Here is a 26,701-nt window from a genome sequence, read left to right on the forward strand (position 1 = left end):
AATGATTTATGTCTTTATTTTTCTACTTGCACACTCGAGTACAAGGTAAGGTCTGTGATGCTAACGCACAGAATTAACAACTGAAAATTATGTTTCTGTTTGCTGTTTCCTTCAAGTCTTTGATAAAGTACAACTGAAATAATAATAATAATAATTAAAAAAAAAAAACTATTTAATTTATGTAAAACAAATGTCATAGCAATCTGTATTACCAATATTTCTTTTTTTGCTATTCGATTTATAACTGTTATTGTTTATCATTTTGAATATGTGATTTTTGAATAATAATAATGCTATGGAAACAAACGACCATGTCCACTGATTTATGATCATGCATGTACAAAATCAAATAAGCAATCTTATCTATTCTTCCATCTCTATGGAATGATTATCTTTTAAGTCAATTTGTGCTCAAGGCAAGACTTTGAGTCTCAGAAGACCACAGTAACAACACTTATCTGACACAGGGCAACAAAAACCATAACACATTCATAAACATAACATCATACATTAAACCACAGTCATATAACAGAGGAAACTTGGCAAGAAAAACTGAAATAAAACTAAAAATTAAGCTTTTTCACCAATCTGAAGGAGATGAATTGAACTGCATTATAACCCAATGACTTTGAGCACCCCGGTTTCATTTCCCATGATAACAATCAGACATCCCACTTCTTATTAAAAAAAATCACCTGTTAAGAAAGACAGGAAGTGTTCATATGCATGTGACTAAAATATCAGTGAGGAAACTGACTAAAGTGAAAACTTCTGTTTGATCAGTGCTGCTGTGGAAAGGCCTCTGATTGATGACCCAATGCTAAAAACAGCTTAAGTTTTAAAACCTCATTTATGATTTACACCAACAATGCCTTGCATAAATATTCACCCCCTTGGTTCCAGGAGGTCAGTGTGGAAAAGACACTGCAGCTACAAAAGTTGACCTTTTCCTTTTACCATCCGTGATGTATTACAGTCCACAAAACCACGCATATAAAAAAAGTCAGTTTCCATTTGCAACAATGGACCATAGCATAAAAATACAAATTTAAAGTCAATTTCTGTAGACATTCATTAATTGTACCACAAACTACATTTTGCTGTCAGTTTCAGTAAAAAGTGTTACCTAAGTTTCAAACATAGTTTTGGTCTTTGCCATTTACACTGAGTCTAAGAATGTACATCTCTTAAATCTCCAGTGTCTATAAGGCTATTTAGTTGTAGCGCAGTGTGGACAAATCAGCCTGAAGCTGCTCCCCAGATCTACTTTTATATGCTCAATTTCCTTAGCTTCAGGAGTTTCACAAGTACTGGTTCAGCATTAACACAAGGCAAGTAACAATAGAGCATTTAATAATAATAATAATAATAATAATAATAATAATAATAATAATAAAAAATAATAAAGGATTGTTTGGTCTGGAGAGAATACAGCTTGTTATCAGTGGGTTTGGTTCAGCGTAACTCACAGTGGTTAGTTAATAGCTGGGTGGATCACAGCTGATTGTGGCTCTTCTTTGGTTCGACATCAATACATCGTACACTTATGTTTCCATGATCCATTCATTTCACGTTATTAGGAGCCTTACTCTCCACCTTTGGGTAGAGTTTAATTTTGCCTTCTGCGTCCAATTTCAGAATGATCTCGCGTTCAAATTCAGCACTGTGCACACCTGTCTTGCGGAAGGCTCCGGCGTACTTGTTGTTCTCCCAGTAGTGATGCCAATTTCCTTGTGAGTCTGCCCCATAACCAAACACTGAGATCTGCAGGGAGAGGACACAACAAAATTAATGTATACACACATTTCATTATAAACGGATAGGATAAAAAAAAGTCATGCAGTTGGGGTTTTTTTCTTCCACCGGGGTGTGAGTGAGCACTCAGATGTACAGCTCACAGGACAGACTGATTTACAGTGCATTTATTTATGACATGCTGAAAGTACTGGCATTTCTACTTCTGCGGTTTTTTCCCCAGTGGTTTCAGGGGCGTAAACCTCTCTGGTTTAGGCTGTGCCCACTTCAGGTTTAAAGCTGAATATAGATTTAATTCATATATGAAAGCTTGTTCCTCTTGTATCCTCCTTTAGCCTATGGTTTACGATGAGATGCTGCAATAATTAAGACAACAAAGGAGAAATTGAGCATGAATGAGTTTTAATAACTTACTTCAAGGACGCTAAAAACTGATGTAATGTTACAGTTGACTAGGAGCTGAGAATTGTGCTCTGTGATCATTTTCATCACAGATCAGTGTAAGGGACTGAAATATAATCAGAAAATCCGGACTGACAAAGCCGATTGCATTGTTTCCTTTTGGTGTCAGTTGCAGTAAGATATACCATTAAAGCAAGCGCCAGAAGGAAAAAAAACCCTTTAGACCAGTAAGATGTGAATGAAAATAAACATTGAATCTAATAGTAGTGTTCTAATATATTAAGGCTGATTTCCAGGATGTGAAAAGGATCTTAGTTGATCTTGGTGATCATGTTAATCATGCAATCAGTGCAAATATCTCAATTTAAAAATATGGGTTTCAGCCAAATTTACGGGATGCCAGCTTATACATGATTTTACAACCCCAATTCCGAAAAAGTTGGGACAGTGTGGAAAACGCTAATAAAAACAAAGAGGAGCGATTTATAAATGTACTTTGACTTGTATTTAAACAAAGAACGTATAAAGACGAGGTAATTGATGTTATATCTAATCAACTGCATTGATCTTTGAGGGTAAACGTTTCTTTTCAAATTGATGCATGCAACACATTCCAAAAAAGTTGGGACAGGGGCGATTTAGGACTAATAGCGATGTGAGAAGTTGAAATAAGAAGGTGATGTGAAACAGGTGAGGCAATCGTCTTATCATAGTGTATAAGGAGACTCCAAAACAGGCCGAGTCCTTCAGGAGCAAGGACGGGTCGAGGCTCCGAATCTACCAACAGATGCGTCAGCGAATAATCCAACACTTTGAGAAGAACATTCCCCAAAGACAAATCAGTAGGATTTTGTACATTTCACCTTCTACAGCGCACAATATAATTAAAAGATTCAAGGAATCCGGTCAAATCTCGGTGCGTAAAGGGCGAGGCCGAAAACCACTTCTGAATGCGTGTGATCTCCGATCCCTCAGACGTCCCTGTCTTAAAAACCGTCATGAGTGTGTAATGGAGATCCTGACATGGGCTCGGGAATACTTTGGTAAACCTTTGTCAGTCGACACCATCGGCTCGGTCTCATCTGAGATGGACTGTAGCACAGTTGTGTAGCTGAAGAAATGTATAATGGATGAATGGGAGAAAACTCCACTTGCTAAACTTAACCAACTGGTGTCTTCACTCAGCGCCCAAACGCTTAATAAGTGTTATTAAAAGAAAATGTGATGTTACACAGCGGTAAACAGTCGACTGTCCCAACTTTTTTGGCGTGTGTTGCAGTCATCAGATTTGAATTGAGTGTATATTTTCAAAAATAAATTAAATTCACAAAGTAAAACATCAAATAATGTGTTAATAATGTGTTTTCAGTATAGTACAGGGTGAACTGAATTTTCAAATGACTTTTTTTTGTTTGAATTTCAAAAAATTCAAGTTAATTACTGTCTCGTTAATTGTTGTCTGATTAAGATGCTGATCCACACCAAATAATAAAGATATCGTGGGCTCTACATGGATGAAACAGAAAGATATATACAGATAATCCTGCTGTTAAGTGGAAAAACTCTAAACGGTTAATTCTGGCAAAAGAATAAGAATATTCATGCCACAACGAAGAAGGAATTAAAAATTGTGGGCAATTTAATCAAGACCAATTCAAATTTCAGCTGTAGCTCCAAATACCTCCTTCAGACACATAATTATATAATGTAATATAATTAATGTTCATTTGCATGTATTCTAATGTTACTGTGGATCAGGTGGTACAGCGAGTTGTCCACTAATCGTAGGGTTGGAGGTTCGATTCCCGGCCCACGTGACTCCACATACCGAAGAGTCCTTGGGTAAGACACTGAACTCCAAGTTGCTCCCGATGGCAAGTTGGCGCCTTGCATGGCAGCTCTGCTACCATTGGTGTGTGAGTGTGTGTGTGAATGGGTGAATGAGACACAGGGTAAACGCTTTGGATAAAAGCGCTATATAAGTGCAGACCATTTACATGTCTTACAATATGTTTACTGTCCAGAAAGTTTTGCATACATAATGATACATGATAATTATTTTTTAAACGATTATTTTTATGTGGGTCTAATTTTATCACTAAGGTGCAGTTTAGATGCACCGTTGTTGTGAATGCATGCAGGAAGTGAGTGGTTTACCTCATCACAGACGTGCAGAGCAAACACGATGGCCAACATGCCAGTAGAGGGGTATCTGCCATGGTGCTCGGTCCAGCGGTCATGAGTGTACTTAAAGAAGCTTGGGTTCACCACAATCACCTGCAAACCCACACACACATCACAAAAACACAGATGTATTTAGAGAAACAAAAATGTTGATATAATTTTCAGGCAACGTGATCACATCTCATATTACATCATTGTGGTATTTAAAGGGTCACACTCACCTTATCTTTATCCGCCTGCACAAATTCTTTCACTCTCATGTAGGTCCTGAAGATAAGGAAAAACCCCAGAAATATCTAAATATAGCACTTCTGACAATTTACAGATGCCACATTTTAAGACAGTATGGCAAACTATATAACATTTCAATAAATTTAAATATATATGTCTATGTCAGTGAAAGATTCGGGGACTGCAGTGTACTGACAAGCCAATCTGGGGCTCAACAAACCACACTGTGGGATTTATATTGCTCAAATATAGAAATGATGTGTTAGCATGTTGATTTGCTGTATTAGGAACATACCTTTTGATTTCTCCAGTTGAAAGGGCACTGGTCACCCACTCAAGGTCTCTCATTTTAAAGGGTAGGAGGACAAGATGGACGCCAGGTGCCAGATCCACAGCACTCTCAGGGTACATGATGTGGTGAGTGGTCTTGTTCCCTACATGCTGCTCAAAACCCGAAGTCATAGCTTTATTCATCCTGTAAGAAAAAGAAGGTCCACAGAGAAAACATTAGCTGCCTCGCAGTGTAACTTGAGGAGTTTAAAAAAACGTTCCATGGAACAGTCCTCTTTGAGCATTCACATAACTGTTTGTTAAAGTGCTCAAATAGTTGCTGACATTTTGCATCATGTGGGCCATAACCTTAATCATAAACATTTTGCATCATGTGGGCCATCGCACCCGGGTGCACGTTGGGGCTGCTCTGCCAGGGCAACACCATTGCATTAAAAAAAAACAACACTTTTTAGCACTTGTATGTTTTTAGGAGTGTATCACTATGTAAAACATGTAATTTCCTCTTGGCAGTAGGTGGCGCTATGACCATAACTGAATACTGGCATGTAGATGTGTTCAGGCCAAGACTCTTATCAAACCTGTGAAGTTTTGGGAAGATTAGGCATTGTATACTTCAGTGATAACAACTTCCTATTTAATAGCAGTAATAGCACGCTTTAGCACTTAGCTAAGTGTTGTTAGCATGTTACTAGCATGTTTAGAAATTACTGGCATATTTTTATATGTTGCTAGGAATACATCAGTGTAAAACATGTCACTTCCTGTTGGCAGCAGGTGGCGCTATGACTATAACTGAATATAGGCATGTATATGTTTTCAGGCCAGGATTCGTATCATATATGTGAAGTTTGGTACAGATTGAACATTCTATGTTTGAGTTATACAACTTCCTGTTTCGTGGCATTTTATAGCATGCTTTAGCACGTAGCTAAGTGTTGCTAGGATGGTGTAACATGTTTCTAACACATTGTTAGCATATGTACCACTTGTTGGCATATTTTAATATGTTGACAGGAGTGCATTACAGTGTAAAACATGGCACTTCCTGTTGCCAGCAGGTGGTGCTATGACTATAACTTAATATTGGCAAGTAGATGTCTTCAGGCCAGGATTCGTATCAAATACGTGAAGTCTGGTGCAGATTGAACATTGTATGCTTGAGTTATAACAACTTCTTGTTTAATAGCAGTATAATAGCACGGTTTAGATAGGTGTTGCTAGCATGTTTTAACATGTCTAGCATGTTGCGAGCATGTTTACAATTTGCTAACATATTTTTATATGTTGCTAGGAATAGATCAGTGTAAAACATGACACTTCCTGCTGCCAGTAGGTGGCGCTATGACTATAAATGAATATTGGCATGTAGATGTTTTCAGGCAGGGACTTTTATCAAACTTGTGAAGTTTGGAGTAGATTGGACATTGGCAAAAACAGAGCAAAAAATAAATAAATAAATCAAAATGGCTGACTTCCTGTTGAGTTTAGGGCATGGGATTTTTGTATGTTGTGACAGAGGGCTCTGTCACGATTGCGGCAGCACTACATTTACATGCACATATAATCCACTATCCACCAGTTTTCCCTACCCTTGGGTGCACACTAGGGCAGGTTAACACACCAGTTGCATACATAACATGCACACATATCCACTCCATTACCGCATCCTTCCCCATATCCCACTTCTGACAGCACTTGTGACAAGGCGTGATGGAAAACTGGTCCCGCACAAGAAAACTGATGGCAAGGCCGCAATACCACTTTTGTGCAAAGGTGTTTTATTGACAGTGCTCCTATTTACAGTCTACCAAATGTGCACAAAAATATGTACATCCATGTGAAGGCCCCCCAAAAAATAGACGAAATGGGGAAAATGGAGGAAAACTATACAAAAATATATACACTACAGCACTTGGCTGGTAACTCCTTCCACAGAAAGGTAAATACACCATATACTTGCACTACAACTATAAACTCCAAACTACAACCCACCTCTTCACAAATTAACAGGCCTGGCTTTAATCTGGAGGCTCCACCCACATGGACTCCTCCATGTTCTTCCAGAAGTAAGTATTACAACAATAACTTTTCATAAACTCCTATATAAAAGTGAATATTATATATATTGTTATATACTGAATAGTAATGAATGTGTATATGTGTTATGATATATGAAGATGATGTTATTATAGATATTGTAGTTTATGAAAAGAACATCATGAAGGGGAAGACATCGAAAACTATCTTCGTCGATTCGAGCATTTGGCACGGACTTGGAGTTGGCCAGAGGATGAGTGGGCTTGTCGACTCATGCCATTGCTTACCGGGAAGGCTAGAAACGTACATCGCCATGTATGAGGAGCGCTCAGTAGGGTATGAGGATCTACGTGAAGCGTTGCTGGAAAAATTCGACATTTCAGCAGAGACCTACCGTAAGCATTTCTGGAAATTTCTGGAAGACCTCTTCAAAACCGGGAGAAACACCCAGGGAGACTTACCATCGGTTGAAGGGACTGTATGCTCATTGGATAAGGCCACAACAGCACACCAAGGAGGAAATCGGTGAGCTGATTAAATACAGCAGTTGTTGCGTGTGCTGCCGTATGACGTGTGTACGTGGGTGAAAAAGCATGAGCTTGCAGATGGACTGACAGCAGCCCGACTAGCAATGCAGTACGCTAACGCACGCCGAGGGGGACGGCCACACCGCGGACTGTAGTATCATGTCCAGTGCTTACACGAGCTCAAGCCCAGACTGGTTTGCAGCCTCTGCCAGACTTAGACAATAGTCTGATCCAGAGCTGTAACAAACCTAGAAAAACATGGTGCCAATGCCACATGGCAAAGTATTTGGGTACACCGACACCCAAGGTATCCACAGCCAATATTGCCCAGTTACGTGAGGCCGATGTTACCTTAAAGCCATTATTTGCCAAAGTCGGGGAAACAAAGTACAAACTCTTGGGGCTAAAATGTATGTTTTGCAAAATGAAATTTTGTATATGATGTCTGATGGTGTTACACGTCTTGTCGTCCCTAAATGTTATAGGTCTCTTGTGTTACACCTTGCACACACTATACCATGGTCAGGACATCTTGCACATCAGAAAACATACCAAAGACTCAGTTCCAGTTCCTTCTGTCCTTCCGTGTACACTGACGTACGCACACACTGTGCCACATGTTCTGTTTGTCAGAAAACCAGTGCTGTTCGCAGGTCTGCCAGAGTGCCTCTGTACCCCTTCCATTCAGAAGAATCACAATGGACATAGTCAGACCTCTGGAGAGGAGCAGTGCTGGTCATCAGTACATCTTGGTCGTGTGTGACTATGCTACTCGGTACCCTAAAGCCTTCCCCCTAAGATCCATTACAACTTCCAAGGTAATCAGTGTGCTTGTGCAAATGTTTCCCAGAGTCGGTATCCCAGACGAGATCATCACAGACCAACGCACCTCCACAGACGGCTGGTTATCCAGTCGATCAAGATGAGTCCCTATCACCCGCAGACGGACGGACTAGTTGAGAGATTCAACCAGACACTCAAGAACATGCTGAAGAAGTTTGTCAGTGACACGGGAAAAGACTGGGACAAGTGGTTATCATTCATGCTGTTTGCATATAGAGCGGTACCCCAAGAATCAACAGGGTTTTCACCTTTTGAATTGGTTTACGGATAGTCTGTGCAGGGTCCACTAGATCTGCTGAGAAAGAGCTGGGAAGCCACTACAACATCGGCAGCGGGTGAGCAAGGCATTCTTCAGTACGTGCTGCAGATGAGAGACCGCTTAGAGAAGTACCGAGAACAAGCTATCGAGAACTTGGAAGTGGCCCAGCAAGCATAGAAGAGATGTTATGACCAGTATGCACGACACAGAGAATACCAGCCAGGGCAGAAAGTGCTGTTGTTACATCAACAAACAAGCTATTAGCAAAGTGGCAAGGACCCTACGAGATCCAGAGACAAGTGGGACCGGTCACCAAATATTGCACAAGGAGAAGGGAAAGTCCAGCCAAGTGTACCACATCAACCTCCTGAAAGAGTGACGGGAGAAGGCAGCAGACAAAGGGACAGTACCATTTGCCTGCAAAGGAGCCCCAGAAGGACAGGAGAGTGTGGACGAGATGGAAGATGTGGCTGTATAGTGACCTCCGGCAAAGATAACCCTGGAACACCTGGAAAAGGAACAGAGGGAGCAGCTGCTACAGATTGTAGACAAGCACCCGAACCTCTTCAGGACAGAGCCAGGAAGAACGAACCTAATTGAACATACCATCCAGCTCACTGACTCAACGCCTATTCGACAGCAGCCCTATCGGGTGCCTGAGCGACTAGTGGAACCGTGGAGCAGGGAGATTCAGCTTATGAGGAATGAGGAACGCTGTCTCCAGGTTCGATGCATACCCAACGCCTCGTATTGATGAGCTGGTGGAACGGATCGGCCAAGCCAATTACATCACCACTTTAGACCTGTGCAAAGGATACTGGCAGGTGCCCTTAGCCCAACAATCCAGAGAGTACACCGCCTGCAGAACACCCATAGGACTAATCCATTTGCCATTTGGGTTACATGGAGCTCCAGCCACCTTCCAACAGCTGATGGATCAGGTTCTAATAGGGGAAGAGGACTGCTGTGCAGTATATCTCGATGAAGTGGTCATCTACAGAAATAGCTGGGAAGAGATTGTTCAAATTCGTTGTTGAAATTTTGTAGGTGGTGCTATTGAGCCATTTTTGCCACACTCAATTCTGGAACCCCTATCAGATGTAAATTTTCACCAGTTCTGACACGTGTGCAAAGTTTCATGGGTTTTTGGGTATATTATGCCCTAAAAAATGCGATTCATTTGAGAGAAGAAGAAGAAAAAGCAGAAGAAGAAAAGCACCAGCGGTGCTTGAGCCCTAATAAAGTGAACCACAGAAGGTTCCCACATTTTATCCCCTTCTGCACTTACAGCAAGAAGACATCACTCAAATAAGGCCTAATTTAAGAAATAAACAAATTGGCAAACACTTTAAATAGGTTAAAGGTGAAACAATAGGATGGTACATACCGGAAGACAATGGAATGTGAGTTTATCATATGTCCATACTTGAACTGCAGCAGATTTCCTGAATTTCCAACCACAGCACACTTCCGACACTGACTTGGCTGATGTATACTTTTCACAGGACGAGAAATCACTGTAAACATCTTTTCAATTATTTCACTGATGGACTGATTTGCTGATTGCTGCAAACCCTGTATGCACATTAAAAAGCAGAATGTAAAAAATAAATAAATAAATAAATATCCACATTTAAAAGTAGAACGTGTAAAACTCTTTCTCACTTGAGATACAAAAACATCCTGAAATAAGCAGCCAATTGCAATCAATGGAAAAAAAAAGTGGTCATTTATTTGCTTGTGTGCCTGATTTATGTCTCATTTCATCAAATTAGTGTTCTCAGCAATTCTGCAGCAAGGTTGCGTGTGTGATCGGTGTGCATGTATAACTGCACTGTGCACAGAATACCACAGAACCTGTACCAGTGCCAAGTTTATCTGAGTTCAACTTGCCATGAAAAGTGCCTATAATTACATGAAGTCAAACCTTAGTGAAATGAAAGAAAGTAGCTTTTTCTTTTGCCTATTTGTGCTCTTTGTCTCTGGCATGAATGGGTTTCTATTGGTAAAATAATCACAATTCGAAGGGCAGCTTTGGGAATCACCTCACTGAACTGTTGTACCTGTGAAATAAATAAGAGTAATAACAGGGACTATCTGAAGTTTTCCAGATGTGTCTCTAGAACAGTGCTGGTGAAAAAAGAGCTGCAGTTTTGAGGTTACTTAGAATGCCTGAGAACCTGGAAAACCTCATTGTGCAAGGTTAGTGTTTGTTCTCTGTTGGTCTGGCAGGATGAGTAATGAAACACTGTGTAAGTACACTCGCTATCCACTTTATTAGGAACACCTGTTAGCATCTGATCCACTGATAAACTTCTGCCCACAGACATCAAATACAATAGTGTGACTAGTACTCCATTCTAGTCATTGAAGAATTACTGACAGACTTTAAAAAACACTTACCAGCCACCACTTTAATGAGTCTGGATCTATTTGATTTTCTTCAGCAGTAAGGTACGGTTCCTGCTTATAGTCAAAGCGTTGCTTGAACCACTCCGAAACGCCCGAATCTTTGATGCAAGTTGTGCAGCTACATGAGCGATGTTGACTTGTCTCGGTTACAGTCTTGGTTTGAGTCTGTGTCTTTCTCAGAGTCTTGGCAGTGCTGTGAGCAGCGTCAAGCATGTCACGCTTGAAGCTGTTCTGAATGGAGTGAGAGGCGATCATAAAAAACAGGACACCGCAGAACAAGGCACCGATGCACAACTTTTTCTTCAGCAGCATGGTTAGACCTGACCCTTTTCGATGCTCAGCAGGATGAAAAGTGATGTATTCAGTGCTAGAGAGTTACTTCAGTCTTTCACATGATGAACCCAGAACTTGTTATTGATCGTCTACTTTCCCACTGAGTTGCAGAGGTTGTGAAATTAATCTGTGGACTTATTTACAATCCAGATTCATTGTTGCCTGAGAAGTAAAACAGCAGGAATGGTTATTCCAGTTGGTCCTTTAAGTTTTGATTGTATTTCCAGCTGCTTTTTAGCGTCAGGGGTCACAGGGAGGGCATCATGAAGTCACAGAAATAAGAGGAAAGAAAGGAGAATTCTGATTTTCTGATTTAATCAGTGGCAGACCTCTCTTTTGAGTTAATGTCTTCATATTTCAGTCCACATGGCCAACGTCTGTTGTTTCACAGCCTCATTACTGAAAGATATAATACATTTATTATAATATTTTACATTTACACACACACACACACAAACACACACAGTTGGGTCCTCAGTGGATTTGAAAAGAAGCAATCAAGATTGAAGTGTAGACTTTCAGCTTTAATTCGCAGACTTGAACAAAAATACTGCATTAACTATAGATTTTTACACAGTTCCTCCATTTTCACATTCTCAAAAGTAATTAGACAAACTAAATATAAGGATTATTTTTAACACTTGGATGTAACTCCTTTGCAGTCAATGACTGCCTGAAGTCTAGACTTCAGCAAATATTGAGTTTCCTCCCTTAAGATGCTTTTCCAGGGGTTTACTGCAGCTGCCTGCAGTTGCTGCTTGTTTGTACGTCTTTCTGCCTTCAGTTTTCTCTTTAATAAGTGAAAAGCATTGCTTAGGTGACTGACTAGGCCATTTAAGAACATTCCATTTCTTTGCCTTAAGAAACTCTTGTGTTGCTTCTGCAGTATGTTTTGGGTCATTATTAGAGATGCACCGATGTATCGGCCGATTAAAGGCAATTTATCATACTTTCATGTTTAAAAACGTCCGATGATCAGGGCCGATTATATCCTGTTAATCAAAAGAGAGCGGGAAAATACATTGAATTCGTGCTTTGTGTAAAGATGATGTCTCTTGTGTGGAAATGGGGACAAAAGTGCAGTTTGAAAGCTCTGCAAATTTTTACACCACATCGAGTCTAATTTTTTTTTTGTAGCACTGTGCGCTCTGAATTAAAGCGCCAGTACACTGTTGAAAGATTTAAATGAAGATGAGTTGAAAAAAGTATAAATTGCACAGAAAAATATATTAGTAGAGTAGTATATTTCATATCCAGTTAATGTTAATATATAAAAAAGTTGATATTATATATCACCAGTGATGAAGTAGAAATGCTTGTGTTTGTGGAGAGTGAATGTGAGACTAACAGGAGGTTTTTTACAATTCAGTCAATGTTAATATGAATTAATAACATTCAATAAGTTCATAATCTTACTTTAATCTTCAGAATTGAGTTCATGTGTTCATGTTCATTAATTCAATGTTCAATTGTTAATCATTTGACGGAATCTGAGCAGAAAGTAAAGCTCTGTACACTACAGAATTCATCCTGTTACTTCTATCAGCAGTCACATCATCAATAAACACCAGTGACCCAGTTCCATCAGCAGCTAAACATGTCCATGCCATAACACTGTCTCCACCATGTTTGACAGATAATCTGGTATGCTTTTTAACATGAGCCCTTCCTTTCCTTCTCCATACTCTTCTCTTCCCATCACTCTGGTACAAGTTAATCTTCGGTTCTTTGACAATGACACACCTACCCGCTCGAGAGTGTTCTTGACCTGGCTAGATGACGTGAAAGGGTTTTTCCTTCACCAAGGGAAGAATTCTGCGATTATCCACTTTTTGTCTTCTGTGGTTTTCTAGGCTTTTTGGTGTTGCCGAGCTCACCAGTGCATTCTTTCTTTTTAAGAATGTACCATATTGTTGATTTGGCCACTGCTAAAAAGTTTCCGCTATCACTCTGATAGGTCTGTTATGTCTTTTCAGCCTAATGATGGCCTCCTTCACTTGCACTGGTCTCTGGACTGCAAATGGATTCTATGAACAGCCTACTTCCTGCGTATTTCTGCTAAAATCTCAGCGGCTATGCGAATGTTCTCCGACAGCGAACTGTATTCGTAGTAAACTCTGTCATATTTCAATTAACAAGCAGTTATATATATAAATTATAGTAACAGCATTTTAATATATTATATTAAAACAAAATATTTTAATAATGAGTTCAAGAAGTTTTAAATACCTTCGGCATGAAGGTTTATCTTCTCAGTATTACTGTGAGTCTGCAGTCATCCCTTCAAGTGTGATGATCTGATTGAGCCATTGACTCCCACAGGACTAGAGATCAATCGATGTTGATTTTTTATAACTGATATACATTATTTGCTTGTTTATGTGCCCGATAACAGATATGCAGAACCGATATTTATATGTTTCACTTCAGTTTTTGACACACTGATAACAACACTGAACTGAAAAAACCATTTTATTTATAACAATGGTCAATTTCACTTCCTTCTTACATAAAAAACAAAACAAAACTCTTATTCATACACCAATAAAATAGAGGGGTCTGAAATAAAGTGCACTGTTACTAAAAAGTGTCTTAAAAAAAGATTCAATGAGGTAAACAGATTACACGACGATTTCTTAGCACCAAGCTGCTTGAACTACATATCAAGCATTGATGTAACACATCTATTTTATACATTAATGGCTGTTACGTTAAATAAAGCTTATTAATTAAAGCAAATTAAGTATACTTTACCCGTGCACACCGTTGTTGACTCGTCTCCCCTCAGATTCAGATAGCCGATTATGGAAAAATGCTTAAATATCGGGGAAAATATCGATAAAACCAATTATCGTTCGATCTCTACAAAGGACGCCGACTAATGAAGAAAGGACACTGTGCTAAGGTTAGACTTCCCGAAGGTAACGTCACGATCTATCACGTTTTATACGTTTTCTACATAACATAAAGACGTTATGGTTTAAAGACATTAAAACTAAGTGCCGTCTAGAAGCATGCTGTTGTCTTTTTGTTGTTTGCAAAAGTTCATTTTTTTGTTTTAAGCAAGCACGAACATGTTCAGAGTTACGCAACACAGCTCAGCACAGTAAATAAGAGCAGGTTGCTATTAGAAAACATTTTTATCTGTTTAAGATCAATTATTATATTCTTTGGAAAAAGTAAGCATTCTAAACTCTAAAAACGGAAGATCTAAAAAATGTTAACTAGACAGAAAACTAAACGTATAAGAGTATCTCAAAGTCACTGTCACAAACGAATCTGGCTAGCTTGATTTCGATATAACTAGAAATGTACAATTTAAAGCCCTTCTCCTTCTTACTAGAGGGAGTGATGGATGTCAACCTCACAACGCGACTGACATCGTTCTCAGTAATCCGTGGAAGATCTTGCAAGCAGAAAGTTTAAGAAGCCATGCTGACGGTGCTGGAAGGAAGTGGAAATGGAAGACAAAAATCCCTTCCAGCGCAGAAGCAGAACTTGCGGTGGCCACTGAGACGATATGCGGCAGCAACTGTGCATAGAGGCCATTGAGAGTTCCTATGAACACCTACCAAATGCAAACTCGACACTTGGAATCAACTCCAGTCCTTTTATCTCCTTCATTTGTCATGAAATAACAAACAGGCCACACCTGGCCATGAAACTGCTCATCATTCAATTGTCCAATGGTGTTTGAGCCTGTGAAAATGGAGGGACTCTGTAATAAATGGCTGTAATTCTTTAAGGGTCAATACAAAAGTTTTGTTAAACGCCTTGTATTAAAGCTGAAGGTCTACACGTTAATCACATCTTGATTTCAAATCCATTGTGGTGGAGTACAGAGGCGCACACACACACACACACACACACACACACACCCCACTCGCTTTAATAGGAATCCCTGTACACCTGCAGTTATCCAATCAGCCAATCATGTGGCAGCACCACAATGCATAAGCGCAGAACACAGATAAAACAGACCCCTGGAGGGAAGCTCACCTATCAGCTGAGAGAACAGCCTGGTACACTGCCAGTAAATTTGCAGAGCAGTGGTTTAGTTAAAACCCTGGGATCCATCAGGCATTATTTATGTAGATTCATGGCAGCACTCTCCGATACTGCAGCAAATTTCAAATCATCTTAAAAAAAAACAAACACATTAGCAGCTGCTCTTCCTGTTATTCACAATGCTCATGCTGTTTCTCAGTCTCTTGAGGCTTTTCTTGCAATTCTGTCATGAGAGGCATGAAAGCAGTCGGAAGTGCAGTGATGAGTAGTTGGAAGGCAGAAGGAGACAGAAACAACTGTTGCCTCATGGTGAGGTTGCAGGACTCTAGCAGAGCTTCACCCCCACCCTGGCTGCATTAAGCAACTTCATAAATAAAACAGCGCTTTAGATTTTGAATTCTCAAAAAAAAAAAAAAATTTACTCTAAACTGTTGTATATCAAACACTACTTAAAAAATTAACTGCCAACTTCACTCAGTAGATGGTACTCCTTAATAGGGCCTGACAAACATAAATCATAATAATAAATAAAATCAGCCAAAATTAAAGAAGCGCTTTATATTTTTTAGAGCCCTTTGCTGTCTATGAGGCAAGCTGCAATTGGACCGGAAAAACACTAACAAACCTTTACCTTCCCCCAGACCAAACCCACCATCTCTTTGTGTCTCATGATTGGTTTTTAAATTTGAAAATGAATATTTTTGCATAGCTGTCTGTTCCTGCTGGGTGGAGCTCAATTCTGGGCTAGAAAAAATATCAACAGAAGCTTGAAATGAAGAAACTACAGAGAAACTATTGAAATCCATTCCACGGCACTGTTGTGAATCATATTTTTTATATTACTATAAATCTAAGAACACTTTTACACATTAAAAACTGCAACTTTAAGGTTCTTTATCCAGTTCCACTAGAATTTAGCGACTGTGCGAAGGAAAATTAGATTTGAGAAATTTTAGAAAATTAAATTCAGATTTTTAAATGAATTTTCATGATTTTGTGGAAGAAATGAATGCAAAATCAAGCAAATTCCGCAATATTTGGAGGAGCTTGCGATTTTTAAAAATTACAGCAGATTTTCCAAAGATTTGGGCCGAGACGTATCACGTGACGTCATCACAACGCCCATTCAGACAACGCTCTCTTCAATTCAAGTGCGTCGAACGTGAGTACAGCTGAAAGGTCTCATTTACCAACAGACATCACTACGAAAGACTGTGCAAAACAATTTCATGCAACTGCAATTTCGCCAATTCAAGTAGTTTTTTAAAAGAAATCTGCCAGTTGCATCGAAAATTTTTGAAAAAGCCACAGCAAAGTCAAGCATTTTTGACCATGAGAATAATAAAATGTCTGCGAAATCCTGTACGGACTGTTTATCAGCTGATAAAGCACCACTCTCTTTAAATGTTAGTAGTGCTGAATAAGCACTAAACTTACACTACAGTACAAGTGGCTTTTGAAGAAAGTTATATTTAGATTTGAACACAGTCTGTAACATGTAATCACACTTGAAAAGTCTTGAAAGGATGTGGCATTGTCTGAATTTAAACTCAAGGTCATGATGATGGGAGAAAAACCTTAAAACACTTACATAACAAGATCATTTTTTAGTTATAAGTATTTTGCCCTACACACCCCTGATCAAATTGCAGGTTTTTATGTTGTAAAAAATTCAAACTACCTTTAATGAGATATAGCAACCAACAAAATTCAAGTAAAAGACAAGCAGAAATGCTTTGGGGAGGTAAAAAAAAAAGAAAAAGAAAACACATACACCTGTCATCGCAAAGCAAAAATGTGACATTGTGCATCATGGAAATGTACCAAATCAACATTCTGCTAATTATGCATGTAATGGAATTGCACTGTTTGAACACCAGAGGTCCCAATCTGCACATTGGTCACATGATTGCATTCATTCATGGAGAGCCTACGCCATTACCGGGAATCACCATAGCCATTAAAATGAGTTCTTCATAAGGTTTCAAATGACACTAGCTCTGAGCCGCAATCTTCAGTGCCTGAAAAAGAGGTCACGGAAGTCTAGCATTTTAGTTGACTTTGAAGCTCTGTCTGAAGTTAACATGATGCCTCGGGTGCTGCTGCTACGGAGCTCATTATGTGTCAGTTCATCATTTTCCCCAGGTCAGAGATTTTGTTTATTCAATTATCTTTGTAGATTTTATAAATGTATTTATTTATTTTTCAAATATGTTAAACCTCTAAGTCATTTCTGTCATCACTTTTCTTCATTCAAATTTTGTTTAATATATTCTGAGAAATGTACTGAATTGAATCGTGAAGTCAGCATTGATGAAAGGACAAGATGTAAATTTATCAGGGAGGCTGACAAGAGACCTATGGTAACATTAAAGGAGCTGCAGGAATATCTGGAAATACTGGTCACCCCCTGTATTGTTCATATCTCTGGGGTATGGCTGTATCCATGGTGAAGCATGGTGGTGGCGGCATCAATCTCTGGGGCTGATTCTATCACAGGTGCTGTTTTTATATCGCGCGACGTGCTTCATTATCACGTCACCTGATCACGGCAGGCCTATAAATAGGCATGATGTTACTAGGGATGTCACGATACCAAAAATCTAGTAGTCGGTACCGGTACCACCAAAAAAAATAAAAATACATTTAAAATAAAAAATTTAATTAAAAACTCTCCTGGAGGACATCCTCCTCTGGCTAATACTGACAGAGAGAGAGAGAGAGAGAGAGAGAGAGAGGTATTTTAGTTATCAAACACTGTCTGACAATGACTAATAAAACAGTAGAGGCTACAAGTGCTAAGGTGCACTACTAAACACATGCGCGCGCGCACACCCACACACCCCTTATACTCTGAATAGCGTCGTTAACAAATAACTGGCTATCGCTAACATTACATGGAGCTTAACGCTAGCTGGTTTCATGGCCACAATGCAGCTGCCTCAAACAAACATAATATAGGACCGTCTTTCAGGTGCTTCACCAAATTCCAGGTGTTTCCTCGCTTTGTTTGAAATGAACCATAGAATCGGTTGCACACCGGCTTCAGAGCATCAATTATATGTTTGTTGTCATCCGCCTCGAATGCGAAGTATTTCCATACTACCTTTTGAGTCGGGCGGAGCTAACCTTGTCGCCATCCTCTGTAGTTTTTCCCGTGTGCTTGTAGGCGTTCTTCACCACTTGTGGACCAACTAAAACACTTACGCGTATTTGCTGCCCCCTTCAGTTCTGGAAGAATTGCAACCTCGGGACCTTCATTACCAACCGTACCTACCCTACTGCAGAAAAACAAATACCGTCACGTTTTAACGTTTTGGTACTGACTTGGTACCGCAACATCCCTAGATGTTACACAAGCTTCAGATACTGGTCACGCACAAGGGCGCTTCCCACAGCATGTAGCTCACGCAACGTCTCGTTCCCTTCTCAGGGAACAGGGTTGCATGTGTAACCCAGACATTATGTGTAATAAAGTGAATGACACGGGAAAAAAGTATTGAACACGCTAACTGAAATGTATTTAATACTTAGTGGAGAAGTCTTTGTTTGTAATGACCCTTCAAGACACTTCCTGTATGAATAAATTAATGTTCCGCAGTATTCAGGTGTGATTTTGGTTCATTCTTCTAAACATATTGTCTTTAAATCTTGTTCAGTTGGATTCGAGTCAGGTGATTGACTGGGCCATTCTAACACCTTGATTTTTTTCTCTGAAACCAATTGAGAGTTTCCTTTGCTGTATGCTTTGGATCGTTGTCCTGCTGGAAGCTCCACCCACATCTCATCTTCATCATCCTGGTGGATGGCAGCAGATTCTTCTCAAGAATCTCCCGGTAAAGGGCTCCATTCATCGTTCCTTCAATTATATGAAGTCTGCCAGTACCATGTGATGAAAAACAGCCCCACACCATGATGCTTCACCTCCAAACTTCACTGTTGGTGTAGTGTTTTTAGAGTGATGTGCAGTGACATTTCTTCTCCAAACATGGTGTGTAGTATCACAGCCAAAAAGTTCAATTTTGCTCTCGTCTGACCAGACTACACTCTCCCAGTATTTCATAGGCTTGTCCAAATGAGTTGATGACATGTCTTTTCTTTAGTAATGGAGTCTTGTGGGGTGAGCGTGAGCAGTGGAGTGCATTGTCTATTGTTTTCTCTGTGACGATGGCACCTGCTGCCTCCAAGTGTTTCTGGAGCTCTTTCCGAGTGGTCCTTGGCTCTTGGGCTACTCTTCTTTATTCTTCTGAGTGCCTGGTCAGAAATCTTGTGAGGAGCTCCTGTGCGTGGCCGGTTGATGACGGAGTGATGTTGCTTCCACTTGTGGATAATGGCCACAATGGTGCTTATTGGAGGATTCAGAAGTTCTGAAATACGTCTCTATCCGATTCCATCAATATGTTTCACAACAGTAAGGTTGTGAAGGTCTTGGGAGAGCTCTTTGCTTTTACCCATCATGAGATGTTTCTTGTGTGACACCTTGGTAATGAAAAGTCTTTTTATAGACCATCAATTTACTAACCCAGCTGATATTCATTTGCACAGATAGGGGGTGTAATTACTTACAGATTTCAGCTGTTTCCTTGCCTTATCTTGCCTTGGAGAACTGCTTTTTCTTAGCGTGTTCAATACTTTTTTCCCGTGTCATTCCACTTTATTACACATAACTTTATTTATGGACTTTAATGTTGTGAATTCTTTATATTTCCAGATTTCTTGAGTTTATATGGATGTTTGGTGAAAATTTCATGTGAATAACCTCATTGGAAATATATCCACTGTATATCTGCTTATTTATCAGAAATTTAGCTCCTTAAAATTGCTTCTTAATAAGTGTTAAGCCATACTAGCATCCTATCACTAGGAGCAGGAGTCCTATTAGGTTCAGTATGATCTGTGAGTATTTTCAGTCATCTAATATCTAGTTGCAATAAGTCAAGGCATCACAAGCTCCTTGGATGTAGGGGTATTTTTAACTTTCTCATGCATTTTTAGGGAGCTACGCCAGCACACTGCATCACGCTGTGTAAGTGTGCACTACCAATGCACATGCGCGGTAGTCTATCCTACTAGGCTACATCATGCAGTGAATGTGTGGAGACTCAAGGTAGTTTGTTGACTGGTTTTTGCAACATGCATGACGTACTTGATAATGTCAGCTCGCACATCGTTAAAACAACAAGTACAATATTATCTTAGACGATACATATTGCACACCTCTACTTGGATGATGGGTAAAAAACTAAACCAGTGCCAATGGATGTTACAAGGGGTCCTAACCAGTTCAGCCTTTTCTTTTTAGAGCTGAAATGTAGCCGGGTAGAAAGGGACACTATTTTCTTGGGTCACAATGCTCAGCTGACTCGTGGGGAAAGCTGCTGCCTGCCAAATCTTACACACCACTGCGTTTACAGCTGGCATTAGCAAAAGCCATCCAGTCAGCAAAGAAGCAGGCAAGCAGCCCTCCTCCACAGTCATCATTCTTAAGAAATAGAAACCCTAATTAACAGGCCTTAGGAAGAAAACAATTTAACGAGGCACTCAAAAATGGACAGAAGGCTTTTTTCTTCTTCAATTAAACAATATTTTTAAAAAAAAGATTGGCACTGTTGAGTAATGAGTTGTTGCAGATGTGGAAGCAACATACATTAAAATGTTCACAAAAGAAAATGTTTGTGAAATGTGTACTTTGCTTGATGATCTTTATATAAATTCATTCCATGGTTACATTTGAGATTTGATTGCAACTACAACAAAGAAAGTCACTACTGTGAAAAGATTTTTTTTTTCACTCCACTGTTACAATACCCACAAAATCTCCTGCATGAATAATAAGACGTTACGTAAAGCCAAACAAATCCATCTGGGCCAACATGCACTTCAGTCTTTGTGGTATTTTTAAATGGAAGATGTTACTGTGTTATTTTTTTGAAGAGATTAAACATATAAGAAACAACCAGAAAGAATTTACTGTAGGTTTCACGGGTCTAAGAAAGCCTCTGAATAGTAAAATAGGCCCATATTCTTCCATTGCTAAATATGTAAGATAAAGTTTGGTCAATTGCTGTGGAAGTTCACACAGTCTTTCAGCTTTTACGCTTGGCACTATCCACAGGTTCATTAGCATACCAATTTGACACAATGGAGAGCGTGAAATGGGAGCCTTTAATGTCTCCTAATACTGAAACTAGAGGCCCAGCAGCATTTGCCAAACTATTCAGATTTGATTGTACATTGAGATGCCCTTTACTCAGCAGGAATCTCCTCATATAACCTCTTTATTAAACAAGTACAAAGAACTAGACTCTCTACCAAGGTTACGCAACTACCACGTTCTTAAAGTACCCCAGCACTCAAAATCAACAGTTAGCACTTCTGGGGGTTGTTTTTCATTATAGAGAACCCACAGAACTAGCCAGCTAATTACACTGCTGTAACATAGCTGTTACTGTGTATTTTAAAAAACGTGGCTACTGAATATACGGTCATATCCACCTTTTTCCCAAGAAACCAGTGAGCTTCGCCATGATGGATTCTAACCACTGTTTTTCTGTTCCAGTCTCTATAGGAACCCTTATTAAAACTGGCTAAAGAGAATGACTGAATTAATTAAACAGAAACTTTTTGAGTGTTCATAAGAATAAACATGAGTTCAGGGTCAAGCTGTGCTGTTGTTGGCTGCCACAACAGCAGCAAAAAAATTTAGGAAGTCCTGAAAAATACTTGTTTTGAGCACCAGCAAACCCAAAAAGAATGTCCGTGTTCGGCACTGTGTGCCTTGCATTCTGTTTTAAATATTGGTGAGAGGAAACAAGCATGGATTGCAATGTTGAAGTTAAAATACCTCCCGAAGAAGTTATGTGTGTCCTCTTATCATTTTGTGTGAGCCTTTCAAAGCATACTCAATTTGACATGTACGTGTACACAAACAGTTGACGCCTGTGAATAACGGCAACTTGCACTACCCCTCCTGGCCTACAAGTGTCAGTACAGAGCAGTAAAGCAGGTCTTCTGGTGTGAAGGACGACAATGAAGAAGAATCCCAACAACATGAAGAACAATGCTTGGGCAATCTCTCGCCAAGATTAGCACCCATAGACAAATCCTTATACTCTTTAAGTACACGCGGTCGCACGTGCGCATTTAATTCTTTTGCACTATGTAGTTGTTCCACAAGGTGGCAGCAGTGACCCAGGGCCATTGATTGTTAAGGCAGTTGAAGAAAGAATGGAATAAACGGAAGAGACGTAAACGAGTGCAGGTTAGAAAGTTTTGTCTATTTGTATAATTCAATGTCTATATGATGTTGAGATCCATCTTTTCACACTGAGGACAACTGAGGGACTCGAACACGACTATTGCAAAAGGTTCAAACATTCACTGATGCTCAAGAAAGCAACACAATACATTAAGAGGCAGGGGGGATGTAAACTTTTGAACAGAAGGATCATTGTAAATTGTAAGTATTTTGTCTTCCGGGAGACATGTAACTATCTTATTTAGCATCTGAAGGGCAATACTAATAAAAAAAAAAAGATATTTACACAAAATAATAATAATTTACACTGATCATCCTGTTCAAAAGTTTACACCCCCTGGCTCTTAACATATCGTGTTGCCTTCTTGAGCATCAGTGAATGTTTGCACCTTATGTAATAGTCGTGTACGAGTCCCTCAGTCGTCCTCTGTGTGAAAAGATGGATCTCAACATCATATAGTCGCTGTTGGAAAGGGCTCAAATATGCAGAAGATGCTGGAAAAGTAAAGAATGTGCAGGACCTGGAGGATTTTTCTGAAGAACAGTGGGGCAGTTTAACTGCTCAGGACAAACAAGGGACTCATGAACAACTCTCACAAAACATAAAAACAGTGGCTGATCATCCAGGTGACAACACAGTATTAAGAAGCAAGGGTGTGTAAACTTTTGAACGGGGTAATATTTATAAATTCAGCTATTATCTTGTCTTGTGGACTATATGTAAACATCTGTTATGTGAAATAGATTATTCAGGACAGAACTAAATAAAAAAGAACATGGGATTTTTATGATCGCTCTTATTTTGTTAACAGTATTAAGATTTAGTAGATTCTGTAAGAGGTATGCAAACTTTTGGGCACAACTAATATATATATATATATATATATATATATATATATATATATATATATATGGCCAGCGTACAGTACGTGTGCTGAAAATTTGGTCATCAGCATAGTACGTGCTTTATAACCGTGTGTAGGTCACACATGTGCATTTAATTCTTTTGCACTATTTAGTTGTTCCACAAGGTGGCAACAGTGACCCAGGACAGTTGATTCTCAAGATAGTTGAAGAATAAACGGAAGAGACGGAAACGAGTGCAGGTTAGAAAGTACCCGCATTTGTATAATTCTAGTCTTAAAGAGAATAAGGATTTGTATATGGGTGTTAATCGTGGCAAGAGATTGCCCAAGCATTGTTCTTCATACTGTTGTGATTCTTCTTCATCTCTGGTGTTTATAGTCAAATGTGTGTATGTTCCTAGCTGATAACGTGATCTTAAACGTGTGAGAATGGTTTTAAAAAGGCATATGGCTCCATAGTGACTGTCTTTTGACAGTGCCTCACACATCAAAGTTTAATGACCGGGTAGATGACATGAAAATATGGCCTGACGTTAGCTAAAATTATATATTTAACTACTTTGTTTTCTCTAAAGGAGTTGATGGCGAAGAACTCAGAAATTACAAAGCATATACAGTAATTACCTGCACAGCAATTAAATAAGTCAGGTTTTGTACAGCAACACTGCAACTTTATTTTTTGAAAGCGGAGCTAGAGCCCAATTAGAACATTAGCCAGGCTAAACACCCAGCTTAGGTGACTAGCTTTTGGTGCTTGGTAACAGGTGGGCGTTCATATCCTAGATACAGCTCTGGATAGGGGTGAAGTTCGGAGGGGTTTTCCGGAGGGGCTATAATTATATCTGTGATTATCATTTTAGCCACTATTTTTATAATCATCAGTTAGCCATTATTCTATTTTAACAGTGTGACACCACTGGACATTGTTTACAGCTTGTCTATGCTGATCATTTGTACTGAGGAAATTCATAATTTGTTCATAAAAGCTCAATTTCATAAGCATGGTATACTGTAATAACAGACACTAATAAACAGTTCCACAGACTCCTGCATGCTCCCCGCCCCTGTAGGAGTCTAATAACTAAGGCTTTATAACATTTCATGTCAACAGGAATTGGGTCACCTGAGTTCATGCACCAGAACAAGTTTTCTGGGTTTTTTTTTGTTGTTGCAAGTTTTCTGGGAATTATGTGAATTCAAATCCCAGCCAGATTACAACTGTTGGACTCTTGAGGAAAGTCCTTAACACTCAACTACTCTCAGGTGCTAGTCATGCTTGTCTCCAACTTCGCTTCGATTTAGGGAAAATTTTTTTTAAAAAACCCCCTTGGGCTTACACTGCCGAGGCAACACAGTCCCGATGCCACACTTTTAGTTTTAAACCATAAACTGTGTGTATGTACTATCTCAAGCATGCAATCTTTATTCACTATATTTTACTGTTTATACAGATTTGGAGTAACCATTTTTAAATATGTGGAAATACTTATAAAATCCAATTAGAACTGTTTAACAAAAATATCAATGAAACCAAAATATGCAGCTGGCTGTTAGAAAGTGAAAGTAGTAAACATTTCTGCAACCAACAGGCAGCACAAAAAAAGGTGACAGATTATACCACAAACTCGGGCGTTTAATACTTTCTGAAAGGTGAACGGTTTTTCCTTGTCAGGAGGCAGTAGAGAATTGTAATTTGTGCACTGTAATGTATGGAAAAGCTTGGAGAGTGGGTGGGTTGTGGAGGACCGTTCACAGGCTCATGTTTCTAGGCTCAAACTCGGTCCTAGACACTACGTTCGAAATAAAAAGCAGGAAAAGCCATCAAGCTCCTATATGAACAGCTAAACATGAGCCCCGAGCCTGCTGTAACAGCTCAACGCTCACACATCTTGGGGAATTTAAAGCAGCTGCCCCTCACCCCTGCCCTCTTTCCTCCTTTCCTCTTTACAATGTCTCCCACGCTGAAGTTCACCCAGAAGTGTATTAAGCACTGAGCATACATGACGAGGACCTATATATATATATATATATATATATATATATATATATATATATATATATAGATAGATAGATAGATAGATAGATACACACGTGCGCACACACACACACATACACACAGACACACACTGTGTATTAAGCACTGAGCATACATGACGAGGACCTATGTGTGTGTATGTGTGTATATATATATATATATATATATATATATATATATATATATATATATACACACGCACGCACGCACACACACACACACACACTGTGTATTAAGCACTGAGCAATGCATGGCGAGGACATAGATAGATAGATAGATACACATACACACACACACACACACACACACACACACTTTCCAAAACGTGTCCACTATTTTGAGTGTCTCCTAAAGCTGGGCTGAAATAACGGGGACCTCCACTGAGGTCTGTTTCTTATTATAGGCCACCCCACTTTTCCCCCTAAAGAACTGTTTGTTTGTCTGGTCCAGGGGATCAGAAAGTTGTCACTTGGCCTCACGCTTCCACCAAAAACGAGAACGAAACCAAACAAAAACCCCACGTATGGAGCAATTCGTACGAGTTTAGTTGGTGAGAGATGAGACAACCGGTCCCCACTACACGGGGTGTGGAGTTATCGCTTCACACCTCAACAACTTTGTGTCTTTCTGCTTGATTTGACGTTGAAAAAGTTTCCACGCGTGTCTCTACATGTTCTTTTGGGGCATTTATCAAACAGAGCACGTCTGAAATAACACCGTTAACCGTACACGCCTCGAACTCCTCCATCTTCCTGTAATTACTTTTCACAGACACGAAGGGAAACGGGTCTCGCAACATGTTTACTGTTTGTTAAGTGCGCAGTACGGTTTCGCATCTTCTTTTTTTAAATAAAAAAAAAGAGAGAGAGAGAAAGAGAGAGAGAGAGAGAGAATTGTCGAACAAAGCTGAGCTGTTACTTATACTTAGAACTGCATCGTCTGGCTACAATGTTTCCCCCACAACTTTATTGGCAATTTAATTTGCCGCACTAGTTAAAGACTTATAATTAAAGAGAAGGTGTTATTGTCCTTACCCGCTGGTTCTCAGCTAGTCTGATCGATCCGATCTCTTTGTCGTAACATGGTCCTGGTTTAGAAAGACATTGGCAAGGCTTTTACGGCACCCCAGCGCGCGCGCGTGCGCATTAACTCTCTCTCTGCACACTGAAGTCAAACTTTCCTCCATGACTCAGTTAACTGTAGTTTAAATCTCATCACACCGCAGTACCTCCTCCTTCTTCAACATCTGGCGTTTGT

General features: G+C 39.5%; 1 protein-coding gene across 4 annotated transcripts; it reads right to left on the bottom strand.

The window, feature by feature from the left end:
• st3gal8 (ST3 beta-galactoside alpha-2,3-sialyltransferase 8) lies at positions 1-26,701 on the bottom strand. 4 transcript variants are annotated; one of them, XM_053652901.1, is made up of 8 exons: positions 26,479-26,701; positions 15,277-15,416; positions 10,936-11,676; positions 9,920-10,107; positions 4,868-5,047; positions 4,563-4,608; positions 4,315-4,434; positions 1-1,764 (listed from the first exon to the last, which is right to left on the bottom strand). In XM_053652901.1, exons 3-8 carry the CDS (start codon positions 11,254-11,256, stop codon positions 1,564-1,566), a joined length of 1,056 nt encoding a protein of 351 aa, XP_053508876.1. In that variant the 5' UTR covers positions 11,257-11,676; positions 15,277-15,416; positions 26,479-26,701; the 3' UTR covers positions 1-1,563. The 4 variants fall into 4 exon arrangements, with proteins under 4 accessions (XP_053508876.1, XP_053508873.1, XP_053508878.1 ...); XM_053652898.1 differs by lacking the exon at positions 15,277-15,416; XM_053652903.1 differs by lacking the exons at positions 15,277-15,416; positions 26,479-26,701 and adding an exon at positions 14,032-15,154.

This window comes from Ictalurus furcatus, chromosome 21 (genome assembly GCF_023375685.1).
Source record: "Ictalurus furcatus strain D&B chromosome 21, Billie_1.0, whole genome shotgun sequence".
Classification (NCBI taxonomy): Eukaryota; Metazoa; Chordata; class Actinopteri; order Siluriformes; family Ictaluridae; genus Ictalurus; species Ictalurus furcatus.

Coding starts and splice junctions, on each gene's coding strand:
- st3gal8 (XM_053652898.1), bottom strand. CDS start 11,256: ATGCTGCTGAAGAAAAAGTTGTGCATCGGTGCCTTGTTCTGCGGTGTC. Junction 10,108..10,935: donor ACTCATTAAAGTGGTGGCTG/GTAAGTGTTTTT, acceptor ATGTGCATACAG/GGTTTGCAGCAATCAGCAAA. Junction 4,609..4,867: donor TCAACTGGAGAAATCAAAAG/GTATGTTCCTAA, acceptor CCTTATCTTCAG/GACCTACATGAGAGTGAAAG.